General features: G+C 42.2%; 1 protein-coding gene across 4 annotated transcripts in view; it reads left to right on the plus strand.

The window, feature by feature from the left end:
* Window positions 1–24,431, plus strand: part of rnf111 (ring finger protein 111) — a 126,551-nt gene that overhangs the window by 47,078 nt on the left and 55,042 nt on the right. For all 4 annotated transcript variants that reach the window (XM_060911839.1, XM_060911841.1, XM_060911840.1 and 1 more), the window contains exon 3: window positions 6,637–6,760. In XM_060911839.1, the coding sequence (XP_060767822.1) occupies window positions 6,637–6,760 (124 nt within the window). The remainder of the gene's footprint in view (window positions 1–6,636; window positions 6,761–24,431) is intronic.

Raw genomic sequence — 24,431 nt, forward strand, 5'->3', positions numbered from 1 at the left:
GCGCTGTCGCCTCACAGCAAGAAGGTCCGGGTTCGAGCCCCGTGACCGACGAGGGCCTTTCTGTGTGGAGTTTGCATGTTCTCCCTGTGTCCGCGTGGGTTTCCTCCGGGTGCTCCGGTTTCCCCCACAGTCCAAAGACATGCAGGTTAGGTTAACTGGTGACTCTAAATTGACCGTAGGTGTGAGTGTGAATGGTTGTCTGTGTCTGTGTCAGCCCTGTGATGACCTGGCGACTTGTCCAGGGTGTACCCCGCCTCTCGCCCGTAGTCAGCTGGGATAGGCTCCAGCTTGCCTGCGACCCTGTAGAACAGGATAAAGCGGCTACAGATAATGAGATGAGGGTTAACGCTAGCCAGTTCATCGCTCAGCAAGCCTCGCTATCAACAGAGCAATGAACGCCGCGTGTCACTTCCTTCTCTGGGTGGAGTCTTGCCAAATGACGATTGAAGTTCGAGGTTGTCCCCGTCGTCTCCTTGATAGTTCTTCTACTTATGGAACACATAGCAGGGCATTTTTTTCCACTGCACAAGAAGTCTGTATAAGCAAAGCTGACAATCCTGGGGCGTTCTCTCCAGGTGTTTTAGCGCCATTAACGTTAGTTTGTTCCTGAACATGAGGTATGAACAGGTGAATGTGCATTCTCTTGCATGAAATTAATATAAAAATTAATATAGATATGTCTTTTGCCAAATTATGGCATGTTCGACCGAGTCCTCGTCTCCAATTTGAGTCCGAATGCAGGAGTCAGAGTCATCAGTGCTCAAGTCAAGTCACACGTCCTTAAAATTGGGGCACGAGTTGGACTCGAGTCCGAATCCTGGACTCAAGTACTACAAGCCTGTGAGGAGAACATGCAAACGCCACACAGAAAGGCCCTCATAGGCCGTGGGGTTCAAACCCGGAGCCTTCTTGCTGTGAGGCAACAGTGAAAACCACGGTGCTGCAGTTTAAAAAAAAAAAGTTTTGTAAACAATAACCCATGATCGTTGCTCTCACCAATTTGGCAATAAAAATGTGCTCCACATAACATGCAGATGTTGCTAGTGCCTGAATGTTCATCTGTTTTGTGTGCATGCGCATAGTTTGCTGTGATTACATCACCCCGTGTAATAGTTGTATGTAATGTACTTCTGTGGCTGCGTATCACTTTGGCCTTTGACATACCCAATCAACCTACACAAGTCTGCGCGGAGACACCGTTAAATTAAAAATGCTTCAGCCTTTAGTTCTGTTTAGATTGCGACAGAAAAATCCACTGTACTTGAGCTTCAGAAATGCTCAGGGAAAACGTAACTGATGCTACCATGCCACTTGATTAGTAAAAGAGCTTCTCTGCCAAAGAGCTATATGATTCAGGAAACAGTGACGTTACTACTAACACGGTTACTTCTAGCAAAGCTACTGGCCAACACTGTGAGCTAGCTTGACTCGCTGAGGAAACGAGGATTGCTCAAAGGAATTGTGGGATTTGGTGGTGCATGGGTGAACTGTATGCAGATGGACATGATTTTTAATCTCACGATAAACTACAACTACCAAGTAGAATAGTGACGCACCATCGATTCACTACACAAACAAGCAGCCCTCTCTCTCTCTCTCTCTCTCTCTCTCTCTCTCTCTCTCTCTCAAAACTATATTGCACTGATGCTACTGCAGCAAATTCATTCATCATACACCGAGAGAGATTTATTTATTTATTTATTTATTTTTGGCACGTGAGCTATACGTTGCACTGTACATCCCTGTGACCAGACTGGTCTGAGCTGACAGGAAGTCTATAGTGACTCAAATAAGCACACTTTCCAGCTGGGGTGAGAAGAAAAGCAGTGATGCGCAGTGAGCGTGAATATTAATTGAGGTTTTTCACCCGCATGACCAAGTCATGTGATGCTGCCATTTTGGACGTCACGGCTCGAATCAGTTTGAATGCGAGGAAGGCGACAAACGAAAAACATAAATGAAAAAGGAGCGAGATGCAGAAAACACCTTCACTATCCAGCGACGTAGGGCATTTACAGGGCGAGCAGAGGGAGAGGTATTTGCAAAAATTGAGGTTAGCAGGCTTCGAGAACGACGTTTACCTGCTTCCACCAGGATTGTTCACTGACGTACGGAAGTACACGAAGCCCTCGTCTTTACCTGACTTCGGCCCACATGATCTGTATACCTATGTCGTTAAAAACCCATCTCCATACACAGGTATTGATCTGAAAGCGTATAAGAGTTTGGATGCCTACAAATATTTTGTGTCAGGCTGGGTAACATGCCTACATCAGCGGGTCGTCCCTGGAGCCGGTGGTCACCATCTTATTACAGCTAAGGTTTGTTCACATTTTCATTTACTTTCGGTCCTCAGGATAAACAAAATGTTATTAAATGTCATTGAAATAACTTCTTAGTCTGTTGAGACATGGCCAGTTATAAATTTGCTGTTACCAGGCAATGACCAAGAACTGTATTATTAGGGTCGGTGTCTGTGTTGTAGCAGTGTACTAGCAGCTAGCTGTTAGCACTAGCTAATGTCAACAACATAGTAGCTAGTATGTTACTTTAGCAATGTTTACGTTCAGTCATTTGGATGACTGTTAAAACCTTTCAGTCTCAAGTTTTTCCTTTACTGTATTTACTAGTTTACTGTAATTATGATCCGGCAGCTATTTACACCGGATCCAGTGTAAATAGCTGCCGGAGCCGATGTCCGAGCTTGCCGGAGCTAGCGATCCTGGCTCGGGCAGGCTGGGAGCTAGCGTGCTCGGGCAGGCTGGGAGCTAGCGATCCTGGCTCGGGCAGGCTCGGAGCTAGCGATCCTGGCTCGGGCAGGCTGGGAGCTAGCACGCTCCGGCAGCTATTTACACTGGATCCGGTGTAAATAGCTGCCGGATCATAATTACAGTAAACTAGTAAATACAGTAAAGGAAAAACTTGAGACTGAAAGGTTTTAACAGTCATCCAAATGACTGAACGTAAACATTGCTACAGTAACATACTAGCTACTGTTGTTGACATTAGCTAGCTTGACCTTCAAAATGGCGGACACCGGGGCGTCACGTGACCCTGTGACATCAGGTGAAAAACCTCAATACCACTCATGTAGCCACTGCTCCTGCATGTGCACGCAATTATGCTCCAAGTGTACATCAGGCTGCTTCGCATCAGGCTATATTGTGAATCTGGAATTTAAAAAAAGTGGCCTGGTCAATACTTGGGGTAATATTAATTCATAATGGACTTGTCATTTGCCCAAAACGTTTGGGAACTACTGGCAGACAGTCTGCACTACTTTGCTGTATAAATCCCAGCATCTCTGAGAAAGAACAGAAACACAAGTACAGCATCACTTTTTTTTTTTTTCTACATTTTAGTGTGAACGATTATTTTTAGGATCTGCCATGAGAAGAACTTCATCAGCTGTGCAGATCACACCAAATGTGCTGGCAATATATTATCTCTTAAAGCACTATGATGCAGACGACATATTCGCATGGCGTTCCTTGTTTTTTTCTCATACTGAGGAGAGGAGAGAAGGTGCTAAGCAGCAGCACTCAGTAGGGTTCACTTACCCTAACAACACACCCAGGAGGATGCTGGTACTCACTAGGGTTGCCCACTTCTGCCTCAGTACACTCAAATTTGGAAAAGCACATGCAAAAGCCAGGCATTCTCTTAAAGCTGCAGTAGGTAACTTGTATAAAATAAAATTAAAAAAAATTTTTTTTGAATATTTGCTAAAACTGTCACTATGTCCTGACGCTATCACCCGAGACCGGAAAAATTCTGGCTCTTCTCCTCTCCTGTCCTCTCCTCTGGCTCCACTTAGTACTCATCATGCTATTTGTAAGAATCCACTGCACCTGCAACTAAACAAAACCAATCGGAGCTAGGAAAAGCGTCTGGCGGAGCATCAATCACTGCTCATGCTGTGGGCAGAGCTCCTCCGTCACTCGTGAACACCTCAAAGGAATTCGAATCGATGCTCAGTTAGCTGCATTTCTGTTTGACAGGTAATTATTCCTGCTTGATTTGGTTTTCAAAAGAAATTAACCACAAAACTAAGCTGGTAATGGTTACAGTAAAATATTTTTGTGCATCGGTGTCTCGAAAGTATACTCCGTTTTTTTCTGCTGAATGTGTACACGTCTCTGAACACATGCACAACACGCTGCACCTTTATTGAATATCCACCTCACCTACAGGGAGCGGCAAAGAACACGGTCTGAAAATAAGACGATCCACCGAATAAGATAAGAGCAAGAACGAAAGACATTTGCGTCAGTTTGCAGCTTGAAGCAAGAAGAGCTGCTTTAATGTTTCATGCTGATGTTGGAAGCAGGGCTTTGAACCAGAATTTTTTCCTATTGGTTCGTTCCGAACAGAAACGGAATTTTAACGTTTCCGGTTTTGGGTTCCACCATTAAATAGACGTTCCCAAACCGGTTAGAACAAAAAAATTTCGTTCCCGGAACGGTTAATTACGTTCCCTGTCAGCTGTTTAACAAATGGCTATAAAATTATGTCTCTGTCTCATCCAGCTTAAGCCAAATGTAGGCTAATTCTATTACAACCGTCATTAAATAAGACAAGAAATAATTCAAAACAATTATTATTTCAAACGTTGGCGATTTGGATTCTCAGTATGTCTTCCCATCTACACAAACAGAAGAAGTGCCAAAAATGAAAGAGAATTCGTTTAGTGTGTTACCAAAGGCTAGTCAGGCCCTATGCATTGATAGGCTAACAGAGGTTAACCACGTCATTTAATGTTCGCGAGCCTCTCATTAACATGGACAAATATATTGATATCGTGTTTGAAATTGACGTTTTCAAATAACGATAGACTGCAATATTTACCTCTTATTTAAGATGTGGAGACGTGATAGTAGTCCACCCTCCCGCTCTCTCCAGTCAGTCAGCGAACGTCACACAGGAAGTGAACCCCAGCGGGTCATAGAAACTTGCGCAGGAGAAGAATGGCTTTTTTATTTGTAGGCTACGGAAACTTTGAGGAACGAAATAAAAAACGGTATTAACCGGTTACCATTATTTTTAATAAGTGTTTCTGTTCCGGAACATAAATAATAATGTTTCTGGTTTCGTTTCTGTTCCATGTGAAATAGAAAAAGTTCCCGGTTTTCGTTTTCGTTCCTTGAACCAGTTCAAAGCCCTGGTTGGAAGAAGAAAAATGAAATGAGAGGAAGAAAAACGTTCTAAAATAATTTTAAAACATTCTGTTTCACACTTGTGCTACTCTCACCTACTGGATGGCATATACATGCTGTTTCTCACGCGTGCAGTCAACGGACACAAAATCCGGGTGCTGTGTGGACTTAGTCTGGCTAACACAACTTCAAAGCTCTGCGAGCATTGGTCTCAGGAATTGGTCATAGGCTCCAGCTTGCCTGCGACCCTGTAGAACAGGATAAAGCGGCTAGAGATAATGAGATGAGACAAATATGAGGCGACACGGAGACCAAATTCCCTTAGTCATCAATCAACATGGGGAAGATAAGAGAACACACACCAAATGAGGGTGAAGTGTGTTGAGCTTCATAAGTCAGGGAATGGTTATAAAAAATAACTACCTGCCTGAAAATGTCCATTTCTACTGTTAGGGCAATAATAAAAACGTGGACACCAAATGGAACTGTTACAAACTGAGGAGGAAAGGTAAGAAAGGCCAAAAAAAATCCCTGTTGGTGAATTACAAGAAAAAGTAAAATCTTGGTTTCCAAGTCTTCAAAACCACCATCAGACGCCACCTTCATGACAACAGATTATTTGGAAGGTTTTGCCAGAAAAAAGTATTTTCTGTCAGTTAGAACTGTGTTCTATGGTCTGATGTAACAAAAAATTGAGCTTTTTGGCAATAAACACTCAAGGTGGGTTTGGTGTAAAAAGAAGGATGGCTTTAATGAAAAGAACCTGATCTTTTGAGGCTGTTTTTCAAGCTTCTGCCATGGCCATCTCAGTCTCCTGACCTGAACCCCAGTGAAAACCTGTGGGCTGAGCTGAAGAGGAGAGTGCACGAGAGGGCCGAGGACCCTGGAGAGATTGTATAAAAAGGAACGGTCTCGGATGCCCTGCTCTGCATCTCCAACCTTATAAAATGTTATAGGAGAAGATTCAGTGCTGTTTCAGAAAAAGTATTAAATGTAGGGGTGTCAATAATAGTGGTGCATGGTTTTGTTTTGTTTGGTTTTTTTGAAAATGATTTCTTGATGAGGGACTTGGTTTTTCTTTGAATAAATTTATTTCAATTGAAGGTTCAATGATTTTTTTTTTCTTTTTTCCTCCAGTATAAGATGAAGCAACTTCACCAAAAGGTGGATATATCCCCTCCAATAACCCTTTTTTACTAATCATTACAAGGGGGACAATAATTGTGGAGGGCACTGTACACAGCTTTTGATTTTATGGCCATTATTAATGGACTTCAGACTTGCCATTACTGATGGACTCGTACAGTTTGAGCTGAATGCCTGCTGCAGAACACCTAATAAGTGGACAGTTGTGTTATTGGAAAAATATTTTTTTGTTTGACTTGTAGCATAGTAAAACATTTTAGTCTGAACGCAATAGTCAAATATCGGCTTCATATTCTAAGATTAACTTTTTTGTTTTTGTCTGAATGTGGATCAGGTGCACTGGATGAAGAAGATGTGGTGGTGATCGAAGCTACTCCTGCACCTCCGGTTCCAGCTAGCGAGGAGATCAACGTCACTTCCACTGACAGTGAGGTAGAAATTGTAGGAGATGCCTACAGGTGAGTTCTTAACCTATTTGTCTGCACTGAAATGTCTTGTTCCTTGCAAAAACGTATGGGATGTGTTTCAGTATGCTGGTGGGAGTGTTTAAACATCAGCTTTCTTTGCAGCACAAAGTCTGGAGTTTTTAAGAACAAGTTTTTAACAAACAAACAATCATGTGGCGTGCATTGTGTGCATTTTTCGTATCCTTTAACGTTGTGTCTAATCCTAATGTGAGACTCGGAATGGGGACTCTGTGAGAACGTACATCTGGGCCTTGTTATGAAGGTGACAGGTTCCGCTTGCGTGTAGACATGGGTGATTCTCCCAGCCGTTGCTATGGACCTCAAGGTCAAGCTCGGTCAGAGCTAATGTGTTTCTTCCCCTCACTTCCCACACCTCCCTCTCTCTCCAGCTGACTGCTCTTCTCTTTGCATTTAAGATTGAAAAAGTTATTTGGGGGTGGGTTTTTTTTTTTTGTTGTCTTTGGACAGGCCAGCTTGAGAAAATCCCAAGGTCATTCTCGCTCTCCCTCAGACAGGAGAAAAGGGTCTTTGGCTAAAGGGTTAATGAAAATAAAATGTGACATTTCAAAGCTGGAAGCACCATTTATACCCAAGCTTTTTGGTGAATTCTGTGGAGTGATCCTCCCTCCCAGTCATGGGTGCATTTATGTTCTCTTAAAGATAAGTTTAACTGTATCTGCAGCCCCATCACACGGGTTAAATAAGGGTTTGTCGTTAACTGAGCGGAAGCTAACCGAAGCCGTGGCGTTAACTGAGTGAGCTGAAGTAATGAAGGCTGCTAACTAGACAAGCTGACCTAATAAAGCCCCATTTGGACTGGATTAGTTTTGCACAAGGAGGGGTGGGGTAATTATTACGAGCATATCTCTGGGGGTTTTAATCCCATCTGAATTCGTTATCTTTATTTATTTTTTTAACAGATTGCACATCTACAAGTATGGAAAGATTACATTGCATTTTACCTTCCAGTAGAAATTACAGGGATGAGAATTTTCTGCCGATTGGCGGATTTCCGACTTTTTCAGACCAAAATGATCGTTTCTGAGATCAATGTAAATCCGTTGAGGAATTTTCGGGGGGGGATGGTTAACGATCTGTGGTCACCTTTTAACGTCTTGATTCTTGGTGGGCTCTGGGTTAACACGCTCAAGTCTTTTGACATGTCGTAATTAACATTCACTTTTGCGACAACGTTCGACTTATTTGCGGGAGAATTGTCGGGAAATCCCATCGCATGCAGTGTATAAACACAAGTACGCATGCTCTCCACGCGTGGCTTGCAATCGCCGTTCACCGACCATACATTGTAATCGTACAGGTAACATCGGAAAGACACGTATTCAGGTGGGATATTTCAGCATATCGACAATGGCAAAAGTCCTAGATAAGAAAGAAGAGGATCGGGCGTGGGAGATTGATAAAGGTGCAGGAATAAAGAACTGTTTTCGATGGGCTTGGTTAGAAAGAACACTGAATGTCGAGATCGACAAGCAGACTGTCACAACGAAGTTCGGTGATCACATACGGAAAATAGACGTCCCAGGAAAAGTACTTTGCTTATTGTGTTCCGACATGATAAACTACGCTAGTAGAGGGGCAAGGGCTATCGAACTTCACATATACAACAAAAAACACAAAGGTAGGTCAAATAATTTTGCCTCTTCAATATCGCACAAATCAATGCCATGGTGGGTGTATGTGTGTGTGTATATATAATATATATATGCCCCGACCGGGATTCGAACCCCAATCACCCGCGTCATAGTCAGTGAGCATTACCACTGTACTATCCAGCTGACTATATAAAATAGTGTGTGTGTGTATAAAAAATCTCAAATACATGTCGTATATAAGTGTGTATCTTTTATAAATGGGGTTAGCTTATCTAATGTAGCATGTTGGGGAGAATCATAGTATCATATCTATATTTCTGATAAAATTTTAGGTATGATACCATGTATAACTCTCCTACTTATTGCTCATTTCATAGGGGGACGGGGGGGATTGCTGGCATGTGCCGCGCGGGAGCGTCTGCCCAAATTTTTTAGGCCGAGATTAACTTATAGTTTTTGATTTAAAAAAAAAAATTTCCAATATGTAATGCCCGTTGTACATGCCTGTTCTTTAATTCAAAATCACCATCTTGATCTTCAAATTGAGCATATGGTATATGTATTACATTACACAACATCCTGTCCAGATAAATCCTAGTTAGTACACACAACAGTTGAAAGGGAAGTGATGAGTGATGTTGAATGTTGCCTGCTTAATATGCAAGAGCTCCTGCTACCATGATAACATCATAAGAAAGCTTAAGAGAATTATAGGATAGAACTTTTTTCTGGTTTGCACTTCATTTTAAAGGATTAGAGTATTCAAAGACGTGAATAGCAAAAATGCAGAAATATAATACTTTAGAGCTCTTTTATATTAAAAGGTGCATTGATTTTTTTGAAATCCTCAAATGTGAATTGATTAAAAACAAGTCTCTTGTACCATATTAATCATTTTCACCTGGTAGTCCACCAAGAAGGGGAATTTATTTCCAAATAAATTGCAACATTTTGCTGATAAAATTAATGGTTTTGGGGTAAAAAAAAAAAAAGCCAAAAATCATTAGCTCCTGGGCCCCCACCAGGGCTCTGCCCCTGGGCCCCGCTGGGTGCCTGCGGCCCCCAAACCCCCGGCTTTTTTCAGACTTATTAATAATTTTCATTCTCATCCCTGAAATTAAGATTCCATTATATTCTGTGGGAAGAGAAAAGTTTTGTGCATTTTCTTCAGTAAAAAGACACTCCATAACATGGTTACCATAACATGTTACTAGCATAAACCTGTTAGGGTCATGTGACCCATGAATGAGTGAGTGATTTTATACTAAAGGTCAAAAGAATCGGTTTGTATTAAAACTAGGTGGATGTAAAATGTAAGGAATTTTTAATGTTGCCACTGTGCATACTCATTATGAAGACTCCCATCTTTTGATTTACACAGGTCATTATCACATGCAAATTGGGAAAGCCTAAAGCTTAGAGAAATAGCTTTGGGACCAAAAGTTGCTTGTTCAATTCCCTGGCCTAGCAGGAAAAAAAAAAAAAATGTGTGTGGGGGGAAGTGAATGAACAGCATGTGCTCACATCCCCAGATGGGTTAAATACAGGCGTAAAAATTAAATTGATCATAATTGCTACAGACATTCTCTGGTAACATGACTTAACAGACATGGGTCAAGAAAATTTGAATGGCTATAAAAACACTGCCATGTCATCGTGCCCTAATTTTTGCCATTAAGGATGCCCCTGCTAGTGTTTTGGATGATGTTGGGGTACCTTGGGTGATAGCATCATTCTTAAGACCCCTACCTGAATCCATGATGTTACTGGACTGATTTTTCCTCAATGAGTGGGCGTGGAAGTGTTGGCACTCCCAAATACAAAAGCGGTTGCATGGCTCTAAGCACCAGGTTAGGCTGCTTTTCTTGAAGCCACAGTTTAGTATTTTCATACTCGTGTCATCTATTATATATTGTTTGTGTTACTATTATTATTGGTATACTGGTTTCGGGTGGGGTGTTTTTTTTTTTTGGTTTTTTTTTTTTTTTTGCGCGCGCGTGTTGACGGCAAATATGACGAACCTTCTCTATCTCTGGCCCACCACTCTTAGACTCCATCACTCATTACATCCTGTCTTTACTCACCCTAAAGTGTATTGTTTAAATTAATAGGAGACCCAATGTAAAAGTGGGCGGCACGGTCGCCTCACAGCAAGAAGGTTCTGGGTTCGAATCCAGCGGCCGGCAAGGGCCTTTCTGTGTGGAGTTTGCAACCACCATCACAGGACTGAATGACTACAGGCCTGTAGCTCTCACATCTGTAGTCATGAAGTCCTTCGAGAGACTGGTGTTGTCACACCTGGAGGACATCACAGACCCCCTGCAGTTTGCCTACCGGGCAAACAGGTCAGCGGATGATGCAATCAATATGGGACTGCACTACATCCTGCAACACCTCGACTCTGCAGGGACGTACGCCAGGATTCTGTTCGTGGACTTCAGTTCGGCATTCAACACCATTTGTTCCAGACATCCTCCACACCAAGCTCACCCAGCTCACTGTGCCCTCCTCCACCTGTCAGTGGATTACAAACTTCCTGACGGACAGGAAGCAGCAGGTGAGGATGGGGAGCATCATATCCAGCACTCGGACTATCAGCACTGGCACCCCTCAAGGGTGTGTGCTCTCCCCACTGCTCTTCTCCCTTTATACCAACGACTGCACCTCAAGAGACCCGTCTGTTAAACTCCTGAAATTTGCAGACGATACAATGGTCATCGGCCTCATCCGGGACGGTGACGAGTCTGCATACAGACGGGAGGTTGAACGGCTGGTCTGGTAGTGCGGTCAGAACAATCTGGAGCTGAACAAGCTCAAAACTGTGGAGATGACAGTCGACTTTAGGAGGAGCCCCCCCACTCTGCTGCCCATCACCATCACCAACAACACTGTGACTGCCGTTGAAAGCTTCAGGTTTCTGGGTTCCACAATCTCTCAGGACTTGAAGTGGGAGACAGACACAGTCACTATCATCAAAAAGGCCCAGCAGAGGTTGTACTTTCTGCGCCAGCTCAGGAAGCTCAACCTGCCTAAGGAGCTGTTGACACAGTTCTACTCTGCCATCATTCAGTCTGTTCTTTGCTCTTCCATCACTGTTTGGTTTGGATCGGTCACCAAACAGGAGAACAGCAGACTGCAACGGACAATAAGGTCTGCAGAGAAAATTATTGGTGTCAACCTGCCTTCCATCCAAGACTTGTACTTGTCCAGAGTCAGGAAACGGGCAGGTAACATCATTGTGGACCCATCACACCCTGGTCACAATCTGTTTAATCTTCTCCCCTCAGGGAGGCGATATAGATCACTGTATGCAAAAACAACCAGACACAAGAACAGTTTCTTCCCTCAGGCTGTCTCTGTGATGAACAGCTAAAATCCAGATTCATATATCAGTATTATCACTTGCAAAATATCTGCACACTCATACTGTCATTTTGTGCTCACTGTGACTTATTATATTTACTTATTTAAATTTACTATTCATCTTTGCACTATGCACCATATTGCACCAAAAGGGAAATCCTTTCTGTGATGAACAGCTAAAATCCAGATTCATATATCAGTAATATCACTTGTAAAATATCTGAACACTCATACCGTCATTCTGTGCACACTGTATACTTTATATTTATTTAACTATTCCATACTTGACTTACCTGGATTACTTTGCACTATGCAGCTATTTTTGTTGTTGTTTTTGTTTGCTTGTTTTGTGTATACGCTTTTTTATCTGTTTTGTACTATGAGAGCTAAGTGAAGCGGAGTCAAATTCCTCGTGTGTGTCCACATACCTGGCAATAAAAGTGTTTCTGATTCTCCCCGTGTCTGCGTGGGTTTCCTCCGGGTGCTCCGGTTTCCCCCACGGGTTAGGTTAATATGGGACGGCCTTGGGCTGAGGTGCGCTTGAGCGAGGCACCTAACTCCCAAGTGCTCCCCGGGTGCTGTTAGCATGGCTGCCCACTGTTCTGGGTATGTGTGTGTGCTCATTGCTCACGTGTGTGCGTGCATGTGTGTGTTCACTGCTTCAGATGGGTTAAATGCAGAGAGGAAATTTCACAAGTGTGTGATGAATAAAATTGTGCTTTCTTTTCTTATCTTGAAGCTTAAAACTTTGACTTTTGTATTTTTGTTTTAATTATTCTTTCCGCTGATCCCAATGATGACTCATTATTGTTCTTGATATCGAGTGCCTGTTTGTGGACCCCGGAATCATTTCCAACAGCTTTATTGTATTATCCCACACACTGCTGCCAGAAATGGCCGGTGCCTCCAGCTCGATCCTGCCAGTATAGTCACTTTGTCAAGCTCTAGATGAACACTGCAGTTCTGTCTCTTGTGCCACCAGGACTGGGCCTGTCTTTGTTCATGGAGGCTGTAACTAGACTGACAGATCTGATCTTAAGATTGTCGGTCATATTTTTGCGGGAAAAAAATTCACAGATTGAAACAGAGTTGGTTAGATATTCACAGGGTCAGGATGCTGGATGATCCAGACGTAGTATGGCAAATATCTGTGGCCTTAAATACAGGGAGTGCAGAATTATTAGGCAAATGAGTATGTTGACCACATTACCCTCTCTATGCATGTTGGCCTACTCCAAGCTGCATAGGCTTGAAAGCCTCCTACCAATTAAGCATACCAGGTGATGTGCATCTCTGTAATGAAAAGGGGTGTGGTCTAATGACATCAACACCCTATATCAGGTGTGCAAAATTATTAGGCAACTTCCTTTCCTTTGGCAAAATGGGTCAGAAGAGGGATTTGACGGACTCAGAAAAGTCAAAAATAGTGACATATATTGCAAAGGGATGGAGCACTCTTAAAATTGCCCAGCTTTTGAAGCGTGACCATCGAACAATCAAGCGCTTCATTCAAAATAGTCAACAGGGTCGCAAGAAGCGCGTTGAAAAAAAAAGGCGCAAACTAACTGCCTGTGAACTGAGGAAAGTCAAGCGTGAAGCTGCCAAGATGCCACTCGCCACCAGTTTTGCCATATTTCAGAGCTGCAACATCACTGGAGTGTCAAAAAGCACAAGGTGTGCAATACTCAGGGACACGGCCAAGGTAACAAAGGCTGAAAAATGACCACCACTGAACAAGACACACAAGATGAAACGTCAAGACTGGGCCAAGAAGTATCACAAGACTGATTTTTCTAAGGTCTTATGGACAGATGAAATGAGAGTGAGTCTTGATGGGCCAGATGGATGGGCTCGTGGCTGGATCAGCAAAGGGCAGAGAGCTCCAGTCCGACTCAGACGCCAGCAAGGTGGAGGTGGGGTACTGGTATGGGCTGGTATCATCAAAGATGAGCTTGTGGGACCTTTTCGGGTTGAGGATGGCATCAAGCTCAACTCCCAGTCCTATTGTCAGTTTTTGGAAGACACCTTCTTCAAGCAGTGGTACAGGAAGAAGTCAGCATCCTTCAAGAAAAACATGATTTTCATGCAGGACAATGCTCCATCACACGCATCCAAGTACTCCACAGCATGGCTGGCCAGAAAGGGTCTAAAGGAAGAAAGATTAATGACGTGGCCTCCTTGTTCACCTGATCTGAACCCCATAGAAAACCTGTGGTCCCTCATCAAATGTGAGATCTACAAGGAGGGGAAACAGTACACATCTCTGAACAGTGTCTGGGAGGCTGTGGTTGCTGCTGCACGCAATGTTGATCGCAAACAGATCAAAACACTGACCGAATCCATGGATGGCAGGCTTTTGAGTGTCCTTGTAAAGAAAGGCGGCTATATTAGTCAATGATTTGTTTTTTTGTTTGTTTTTGAATGCCAGCAATGTATATTAGTGAATGTTGAGTTGTTATATTGGTTTCCCTGGTGAAAATAAATGAGTGAAATGGGTATATGTTTGTTTTTTGTTAAGTTGCCTAATAATTATGCACAGTTATAGTCACCTGCACACACAGATATCCTCCTAAGATAGCTAAAACTAAGAAAGCCCTACTCCAACTTCCAAAAATACTCAGCTTTGATATTTATGAGTCTTTTGGGTTCATCAAGAACATAGTTGTTTTTCAATAATAAAACTAATCCTCAAAAATACAACTTGCCTAATAATTCTGCACTCCCTGTATGAGGTTTGTCACGATACCAATACCAGGTGTCCTATCCTGATTCTCTGTACCAAAACAATTCTTTGGCTGAAATAAATAACTTGGTGTGTGTATGTTATGTTATGATGTATGCATGCACACGCCTCACTGAACTCCCAAAATTCAAATGCACCCAGATCTCCTTTCCTTCTAATTTAATATGTTCAGAAATCATGTGTTGGTCTCTTGACCATTCGGCACGCAGGAGGCAAATTGCTGTCATCTGAGGATTAATCCCAGAAGTTCTTTCCAAGACAGAAATGTTAGTTGCATTGGTTAAAATAATGTCCAAGTATTGTACATTCTCAAACCGTATTATTACTCTAAAATTAGGTGTGAAACTTGTTTTCTCTGTCTGTGCATTGGCTGCTGGTCTCACTGGCCATCTCGCCCCTCTGAGTCAAATGATCAGACTTAATTTGCTTATAGGCAAAATACAATACCAGATTAGTGTTGGCCTGTAGAAAGGCGGCATAAAAAGTATCAAGCATTATTGTATTGACAATATACTGAGATTCTGATGGCTTCTGTAGCTCCATTTGGGAGCCTTTTACCATGTTTGGCATAATTTACAATATTTTATGATGTCTCATTTTTCGTACACTTGCATTCGATTCTTATCTGGTGAAGTCAGTGATGCCTTGGAAGACAGCCATTCTTATGCTGGTTTGTGGACTGGAAAAAGTACAAGATGCTGTCTGAAAAAGCCTCCCCACGAAAGCGTTGCAGCAGTATCTGCCCAGATTTATCAAAACAATTCATTGATTTCCTCATGACTGACGTAGAGATTTATGTTTTGGTTTTCCATGTCCCAGATGTAACAAGTATGAAAAATGAGTGCTTCTCTCAGTAAAACACCAGGGCTGTGAAAAATCCGCGGATCCGCAGAATTCCACGAATTTGGCCGCCAAAAATATCATTTTAGTAAATCATCTAATTTTGCAATAAAAATTGGGGGGGGGGTGGGTTTCTTTTGCGACAATGACAGACCGGTTTACAACATTTGCGCCATGCTTACAAACCACAGCGCGAATCTTGTGCTCTTTAAACACGCTTTCGATATCAACAGTTTTGAAAAGGAGAATTTCGCGGTATGTCCGTGTCATGGAGGGACATCGTTCAGAGGGAGGACGGTGAGACCGACGATATCGAAAACATTTGACAAGGAAAACGGCATCAAAAATCCATGGAATTGGCGATGGCTGGAGTTTAAAGTCGGTAGTGAATGAGCACATACGGAAGATAAAAGAACCGGGGAAAGCTTACTGCATCTTGTGCCATCAGGATGTGAAGTACGGTTCTGGTGGAAGAACACGTTTGGTTGACCATGTTAAAGGAAAAAAACATGCGGAATTGGTGAAATTGAAGCTGTTGAACTATAGATTACCAGGTAGACCATCTTGTTCACATTTATATATTCAATTTATTATAATAATAATAATAAACAGTTCATAGTAAATGGCATGGTTGAGAAAATATTTCCTTTCAGGAAATGCTTCAAATCTATCAATATACACAAAATCTGTTCAGCTTCTGGGGCCCTGCGGGCTCCCGGCTCCTGGGGGGCTGCTCCTCCCAGACCCCCTGCTAAAATTGTTTCCTCGGATTTTGTCATTTCTATTTCACAGCCCTGAAACACTCATTTCCATATAATATAATTTTTTAATATTCACTTGTTTGAAATGTTGGTGGTCAAAATGGATGTGTGATTGAGTAGTTTGTTAAAAAAACAAAACCTGGTGGGAACCAGGTTTTGTTTTTCCTGTCCATTTGCTAGAGGACAAAAAAATGATCATGCTCTTTATTATTGTTTGCTCCTGAGTATAATAAACATGATCCATGATCAGTGATGACTTGGTTTATTGGGACTGTGATTTTATTTATTGGTGCACCGTGATATGGTAAGGGGTTTATCGGTACTTTCCAGATCCCACCAACTACTGTTTTTAATGGGATAAATTAAGGAATCGGTGTGTGGTGGACTGTTACCGAAAAAAACCTTGTCATAAATAATGCTAGTTACCATTTTTCCGGGATGTGATTCTGGTGGTGTATGAGCTGCTATATCTATAGGCTGAAGTGTGTGAAGATCTTTCCATGTATCCATGAGTATGTTCGTGTTCAGCTCGTGAAAAAGTTAATGCTGGCTAAAACAGAAAGGTGTCAGTATTGATTTTTTTCAGCAGTTTGTGCTAGAGTAGCTTTTCTGTGGGATTGGACCATATGGGCTAGCCTTCATGCCCCATGTGAATCAGTGAGTCTTCGACACCTACGACGCTGTCGCTGGTTGTCCTTCCTTGGACCATTTTTGGTAGATACTAACCATTGCATACCAGAAACACCCCACAAGATGTGCCATTTTGGAGATGCCCAGACCTAGCCATCTATCCATCACAATTTGGCCCTTGTCAAAGTCACTCAGATCCTTACACTTGCCCATTTTTCCTGCTTCTAACACATCAACTTCAAGAGCTGACTGTTCTCTTGCTGCTTAATATATCCCACCCCTTGACAGGTGCCACTGTAATGCCATTCACTTCACCTGTCAGTGGGCATAATGTTATGGGTGTATAGTCTAATGCGCTATATACAATCTTGTGTACAATTTACTGTGCAACTTTTATGCACAGTGCCATATTGTTTGAAGAAGACACCTTTATTTGTCACGTGCACACTTCAAGCACAGTGAAATTCATCCTCTGCATTTAACCCATCTAAAGCAGTGAACACACGCACGCGCGCGCGCACTCAGAGCAGTGGGCAGCCACATGACAGCCCCCGGGGAGCAGTCAGGGGTCAGGTACCTTGCTCAAGGGCACTTCAGCCCAAGGCCGCCCCACGTTAACCTAACTGCATGTCTTTGGACTGTGGGGGAAACCCGAGCACCCGGAGGAAACCCACGCAGACACGGGGAGAACATGTGATTTATATTTGGGGGGGGGGGTATGTATGTGTATGATCCTAACCCTAATGATCTTCTCTGCATGTGTGTGTATGTATGGGTCAGACTGGGGGCAGGGGCAGTGGGTCAGAAGCTGTCTCTGTTTAGAGGTCCTGCATTTCACTCTTCTGTACCTCCTGCCAGAGGGCATGAGTATGAAATGACTGCTTGGGGTGGATGGAGTCTTCGATGGTGCAGGCTCTGTTGCTGACTGTTTGATTAATGTCCTTCAGAGATAGTAGTGGTCCCCTAATGATCTTCTCTGCAGTCTTTACCCCTTTTTGCAGGCGTTTGTGGTCCTTAGTAGTAGTATTCCCATACCACACTGAGATACGGCTGGTCAAGATACTCTCTGATGCAGCTCCGGAAGCTGCAAAGAATCTTCTGTGATGTGCCGTACTTCCTTAGTCCCCTTAGGAAGTGCAGCTGCTGTTGCGCTTTCTTGACCAGCTGGGTGGTGGTACACGTCCAGGTGAGGTCATCACTAATGTGAACACCCAGGAATTTAACGTACCTGACCTCTCCATCTCAGACGTGCAGATAATCAGTGGTTAATGAGGTGTCCTTTCCGTCATACCCACTATGTTTTGCTTAGTCTTGTTTGCGTTGAAAGAGGGAGCGAGATTGCTCCTGTCACACCATGTCATCAGATGTGCCACTTCTCTCCTATGTGCTGTTTGATTGCCTCCTGTGATCAGCCCAATGACTGTGGTGTTATCGGCAAATTTGAGGATGGTGGTGTCTGAGTGTTGTGAGGTGACAGTTGTGTGTAGAGTATGGGGCTGAGGACACCTCCTAGCAGTGCTCATCAGCACACTGAGATTAGGTCTCCAATTCTGACAGATTGTGGTCTGCTGGTGAGGAAATCTAAGAGCAGTCGTAAAATGCAGGGTTCAGTCCAAGGTTGTAGAGTTTGAGAGTTTGCAGGGGAGAACTGTATTAAAGGCTGAGCTGTAATCAATGAAAAGTATTCTTGCGTAAGTATATTTTCTAGGTGGGAGAGTGTTTTATGCAGAACTGCAGAGATGGCATCTGCGGTGGCTCAGTTAGCGTGGTACGCGTACTGCGTGGGGTCCAGTAACTCCGGCATGTTACTCTGGATGTGGGTCAGCACCATTCTCTCAAAGCATTATGATAGGAGTGAGTGCAAATGGCTTAGTGACTGGGTTCCTTTTGGGGACTGGGATAATGGTGGTTTTGAAACAGGTTGGGACTGTGGCCTGTGTGAGGAACAGATTCAAGATGGAGATCAGTTCTGTAGCACAGGTCTTGAGGACTTGGCCAGAGATATTTTCTGGGCCTGTTCCTTTGCGTTGATTCTCCTCATGGCCTTGTATACATCAGTTGTTGTGATGGTTGGTGGGCAGTGTTGCCAGATACTGCTGACATTTTCCAGCCCAAAACATGTTCAAATCCGCCAAAATGCACTTAAAACCGCCCAATCTGGCAACACTGTTGGTGGGTGTTCTTGCATGTTCTGAGTGTGTGATAGCCTCCTCTGTATCTCATTGTTGGTCTCAAAGTGGGAGTAGAATTTAAGTTGTTCAGGTAAGGAGATGGTTGTGGTGGTGCCCTTATAGTCTGTGATTTGCTGTAAGCCTTGACATGTGTCTGGCAGCAGCATGGTAGCCTTCGAGCTTCTCCTTGTATTGCTGCTGAACCTTTTTGAGGAAGACCATCAGTCTACACTTAGCCGTTTTGTACTCCACCTCATTTCCTGATCAAAATGCAAAGGAGCGAGTATGCAGCATGTATTGGACTTGACTATTCATCAAGAGTTTCTGATTTGGGTATTGTCTGACCTGTATGGTGAGTACTTATAGTGTTAGTGTAGTTACTGATATATAACCAGTCATGCAATCTGTGCACTCCTCTGTTTATAGAGGAGTCCTCTTGTGTGGCTGCAGCTTTAAACATTTCCCAATTTGTGTGTGAAAAGCAGACTTGCATAATGCTTTCAGTATCTGGTAACCCAGAATTTGACATTTTTATTTATTTATTTTTTACGAAGTCTGCTTGAGCCTTTGTTTGTAGGCTGGGTACAGGAACAGCAAGATGTTGGTCTGGGAGTCAAAAGTGGGGGCAAGGGACAGCTTTGTGGGCATCTCGACTGTTGCTATAGACTTTATCCAGGGTATTCTGATCTCTTGTAGGGATGTTCACATGTTGGTCATGTTTTGGTAGCACAGCCTGTAGATTGCAGGGGTTAGTCACTGGAGACAATAAAAACAGCATCAGGGTATGTGGTTTCATGAGCGCTGATGACGACATAGAAATACTGTAAGTTACATAAGGGGAATAGAAAAAGCAAAAACCAGTGCCTCTGGTTAACATCGAGACAGTAGAAATAAGGCGAGTTATGTAAGAAACTAACCTAATGGTGAAAGTAAGTATTGCACATGCGTTGGGGGGGGTGTATGTGTGATGATGGGTAGATAGATAGATTGTATGTATGTGTGTGAAAGATGTATATAAAAACAAATAAAAGGTCAATTCATCTTCCTTAGGTACACACAGATCAAAACCCCTCCCTCACGCACACGCTCACACACACATTAGAGGTGCAGAAATGTCTCATTTATGACACTAAATGAGAATCCCTTGCCTTATGGAGATAAATTTGATTAAAATGTCGCAATACCAATGCGACATTCCGATTTCCATACGTGATTCCAGACCATATTCATAATGTTTTTCGTATATTTATTTAATAATTAGCTCCTATGCACTTGCAGTGTACAAGAAAAATAATTGAACACTGGCAGCAGATTCAGCACCAATTTCCCCCATTGACTGTGAGAGTCCCTCAGAGGCACACGTGCATTCTGTGTATTCGGCTGTGAGCGAGTCACTGATTGTTTCAAACGAGTGGTCCGCATCTCTCGTAAATTCAGAGCAAACTAAAGGACTATTTTGGCTACGATGTTGTTCGGGAAAACCACGTTAGCTTGACGATGGATCTTGGAAGGGAGTTAAAGACAGTCTTGGCCTGAAGAGGCTTTCGGGAAACCCACCCCTGGGTTGTTTACCTGTCTTCACTTGTATTAATAAACACACCTCCTGCACTTAGATCTGTCTCCCAGCCATCTCGGACAGAATACTTCGCACTCCCTGACAGAGAATGCACATTCACCTGTTCATACGTCATGTTCAGGAACAAACTAATGTTAATGGCGCTAAAACAGCCACCATCAAATGGCGCGATTGGAGTCTTGTTCTCGGACTTGACTTGGATCAATAGTGGACTCAAGTCAAATTTTATTTATTTATTTTAAATTAAAACATGTCTTCTTTTTACAACACTCAACATTTGGGAACTGAGGAGACCAGCTGCTATGGTTTTGAAAGTGAAATGTTGTCCCATTTCTTGTTTGATATACAGTTTCAGTTGCTCAACAGTTCAGGGTCTCCTTTGTCACATGTTTCATAGTGTACTGATTATAATAGGTGACAGATCTGGACTGCAGGCAGGCCAGTTTAGCACCTGGACTCTCTTACTATGGAGCCATGCAGTTGTAATATGTTCAGAAAATGGTTTGGCATTGTCTTGCTGAAAGAAGGATGGCCTTCTGTGGAAAAATATTGTCTGGATGGCAGCATGTGGCTCCAAAACTTGATATACATCCAGCATTAATGATGTCTTCCCAGATGTATAAGCCACCTGTGTCATGTGCACCCTCATACCATCACAGATGCTGACTTTTGGACTGTGCACTGATGAGCCGGATGGCTCCTCTCCTCTTTAGCCTGGAGGATGTGGTGTCTGTGATTTCCTAAAAAAAAAAAACTTTGCACTTGCTGCTTGATCAGAGATTATTGGAAAGTTCAGTTGTTCAGTCCACAAAAGCTTCACCTCCTTGGAAATTTTCTTCAGTCTATCTTTCCGGCCTTTAATGTCTGGTGCCATGTGTTTAAAGCGGCCAATTATGTCTCTCTTTAGTGGCATTCTTGTTCTGTCCATTAATGGGATTTGCACTAATGGGATAGGCCCTCTCACCATCGTGGATTTCTTGAAGTCAATCACATTCTTTTTCCAAATCTTCTTGTTCCTCTCAACTTCGCTGTAACTCTTTCTGTGTGACATTCTGAGCCAACCATTCACTATGGAACAGCTTGAACAACACAAACTTCACCAATTCGACATGGTAGTGCATGTATGAAAGTGAGTACAGAAACTGAAACTCCAGAATTCTGGGATGGCTTTAGGCCTACAACATATCACTAGTTGAACAAAACAGATTTCCCCAACTCTACATGGCTTATACAGTGAAAGTGAAACTGAAACTCCAGGATTCTGGGAAAGCTGTAGGCTACAATATATCACTACTAAACGAGACAGATTTCCCCAAATTTACATGGCTTATAAAGTGAAAGCAAGAATAGAAACTGAAACTCCAGTATATTATGATGGCAGTACAACATATCATTGATCCATTTTCAGTCAAATTGACTTGTAATGGCCCTTGCGATAACTTAGCACGGTTTCGCATTTCAAATCATTGGCTGTAATGTGTATTTAATACTTTTTTGTTTCAGGGGGAACTTTTTTAAAAGAGTGTTGAAAATGGAGTTTGGTTTCTTCAATTATACCAAAAAGTTCATCCAATCATGATGCAGGACTTTGATTTTGGGGAAAAAAGTTCAAAAAGTTATAACCCTAGTAAACACATTTGAAATTTCACCTTAAAGTTCAACATGCAAGTTAAACTGTTTTGTTCTAGATTACTTAGGTATATGATAGATTGAAAATCTACGGGGATCCCTTAATTATCTATGATCAAGTAGTGTTGTAACAAAAATGTGCATGAAAATAAGACCAGTGGTTCGCTCCATCTTATGCAGTCCAGTGAAGAGAATCGATCATCATGACCTCCTGTTGATCACAAAGGGATCTGAACCTCAGAACTGCCGCCTTAAAATAAGTCGCTGTATTACTATAACTGTAATGATTTAGAATGTTTCTGATGCAGTTACCATAATATATGTATAACTAAGATGCACTGAAAAGAAAAGTAAGGCAACTGCATATTTTAAAGTTTAAATTTTGGCACTTTATTAAATGGACTCGATGAAGATTAAAACGTATTTCAAGGAAAAGAGAACTTAATTCATACATTTAAGTTTGCAGAAAGATCATGTACTTATTAACAAATTCTCTTCATGAATGTGTTTATAAGTGTCAAATGTAGCATAATTTCGAATAATAATGATAAGCATATTTGGCAGTGTGATGTCACTGTGAGCCTTTAACAAAAGCATAATCCGGAGCCTTCTTTTGTTAAATGGATCCCAGTGACCTCACACTGTCAAAAATGCGTATGATTATTATTTGAAATTATGCTATATTTGACACATTTGGACAACTTCACTTCGTGAGTGTTTATAAGTACATAATCTTTCTGCAAACCCAAACTAATGAATTAAATTTTCTACTCCTTTAAAGCAGATTAATTCTCCTTGGCTTTTGCTTGGCCCAATGTTGGGCAACCCTCTCATAGTCCATCTCTCGGTCATCCATACTGATGTGGATCAAATTGTCCAGCGAGTCTTCTCGCTTATTAAAATCACTCAGCTTTGTTCGTCTGGTGCGGGACAACATCGGCAGCCAATGAGATCGCTTATAATGAATCGGAAAGTTCCAGGATGTCTCAGGTTTTCTTTCGGTATTTTTATTGGACGGTTTGAACACGTGATCTTGACATAGCCAACAGATTAGTTTGTTTACATCATACCAGGCGGACATATTACTTTGACAGAATCAACACAAACAGTGGGGGGGGGTGGAAGGCCGCTTGTTTAACACAAATATCGATCAATATGTAAATGGATCTGTTATTTGCTCTCCTATGTATCTAGTTACTTGTGGGTAGGAAATTTAACATATCGGTATAAATCTAAGCGTATCGGATTTTAACTAAAGCGACTAAGCATATCGGTGGGCCTGAAACGCTTTTTTTGTGGGGGGGATTTTATTTTGTGTGTGTGTATACATAATATATATATCCCATTTCTAGACTTAGTCCCCCATTTGCTGTTGTAATAACCTTCTCTCTTCTGCAAATGCTTTCCACTAGATTTTGGGGCGTGGCTGTGGTTGTGTTCATTCAATACCAAGAGCTTTAGGGAGGTCAGACACTGACAGGGTTCCTGCTGGGTTCTGAAAAATATTCTCCACTTTTTTTTCCTTGAAAAATAAACTCCACTGAGTATTCACTTTTTCTTAGTCTGTATTTTTTTCTTAGTTACTGACTTATGAAAGTGGCCTTAATATAGGTTTATACCAACCAAACTGGCACAATTCAAATATTTATACAGATACAGGCCTCTCCATTACGTATAAAATTTGGGCTCTACTCCAGCCTCTAATAAGAGAGACCTGATTTTGGGTGCCCTGTGCACCATCAAGCTAAAATAAACCTCTTTACTTTGAGCTTACTTAAGGTTATTTTAGCATGGAATTATTTAAAAGAGGTATGAGGACTCCCTTTAGCCATTACTTCAACACAAAACTCGATTTACAATTGAACAGAGTTGAGAAGAATCTTGGAACAAACAACCGTGAAGGAATCCGAATTTCCCATCGATTTAGGACAGCAGAACACGGAATGACACAGCGTTTTACATCATACTGTTAGTTAGGCCAGAGCCGTTTCTCACTGTTGAAAAGACTAGTTGAAAAGGTAAGTCAAGATTTCCTGGGGCTTGTATAATTATTTATTTATTTTTTTAATGAAGATTGGCATGGATAGGTTGGGAATGTGAAATCTAACTTTACAAGGTAATATTATCACCCACACACAAAGGTTATGACAACTTTCTTAGTCATTTTTGCACTGCTATTTTTAAATTTATGTAGTTCACTTTAGTTTCTGGTTCCTTATTATTATCACCCATAACGCCTCAAGAAACTGAGGCATGTGTCAGTTGACTTAATATAGAGACGGCGGTTTTCCGCGATCACAATAAATGGACGGAAAACACGGAATCCAGTATTTGAA

This window comes from Neoarius graeffei, chromosome 27 (assembly GCF_027579695.1).
Source record: "Neoarius graeffei isolate fNeoGra1 chromosome 27, fNeoGra1.pri, whole genome shotgun sequence".
NCBI classification, from domain to species: Eukaryota; Metazoa; Chordata; class Actinopteri; order Siluriformes; family Ariidae; genus Neoarius; species Neoarius graeffei.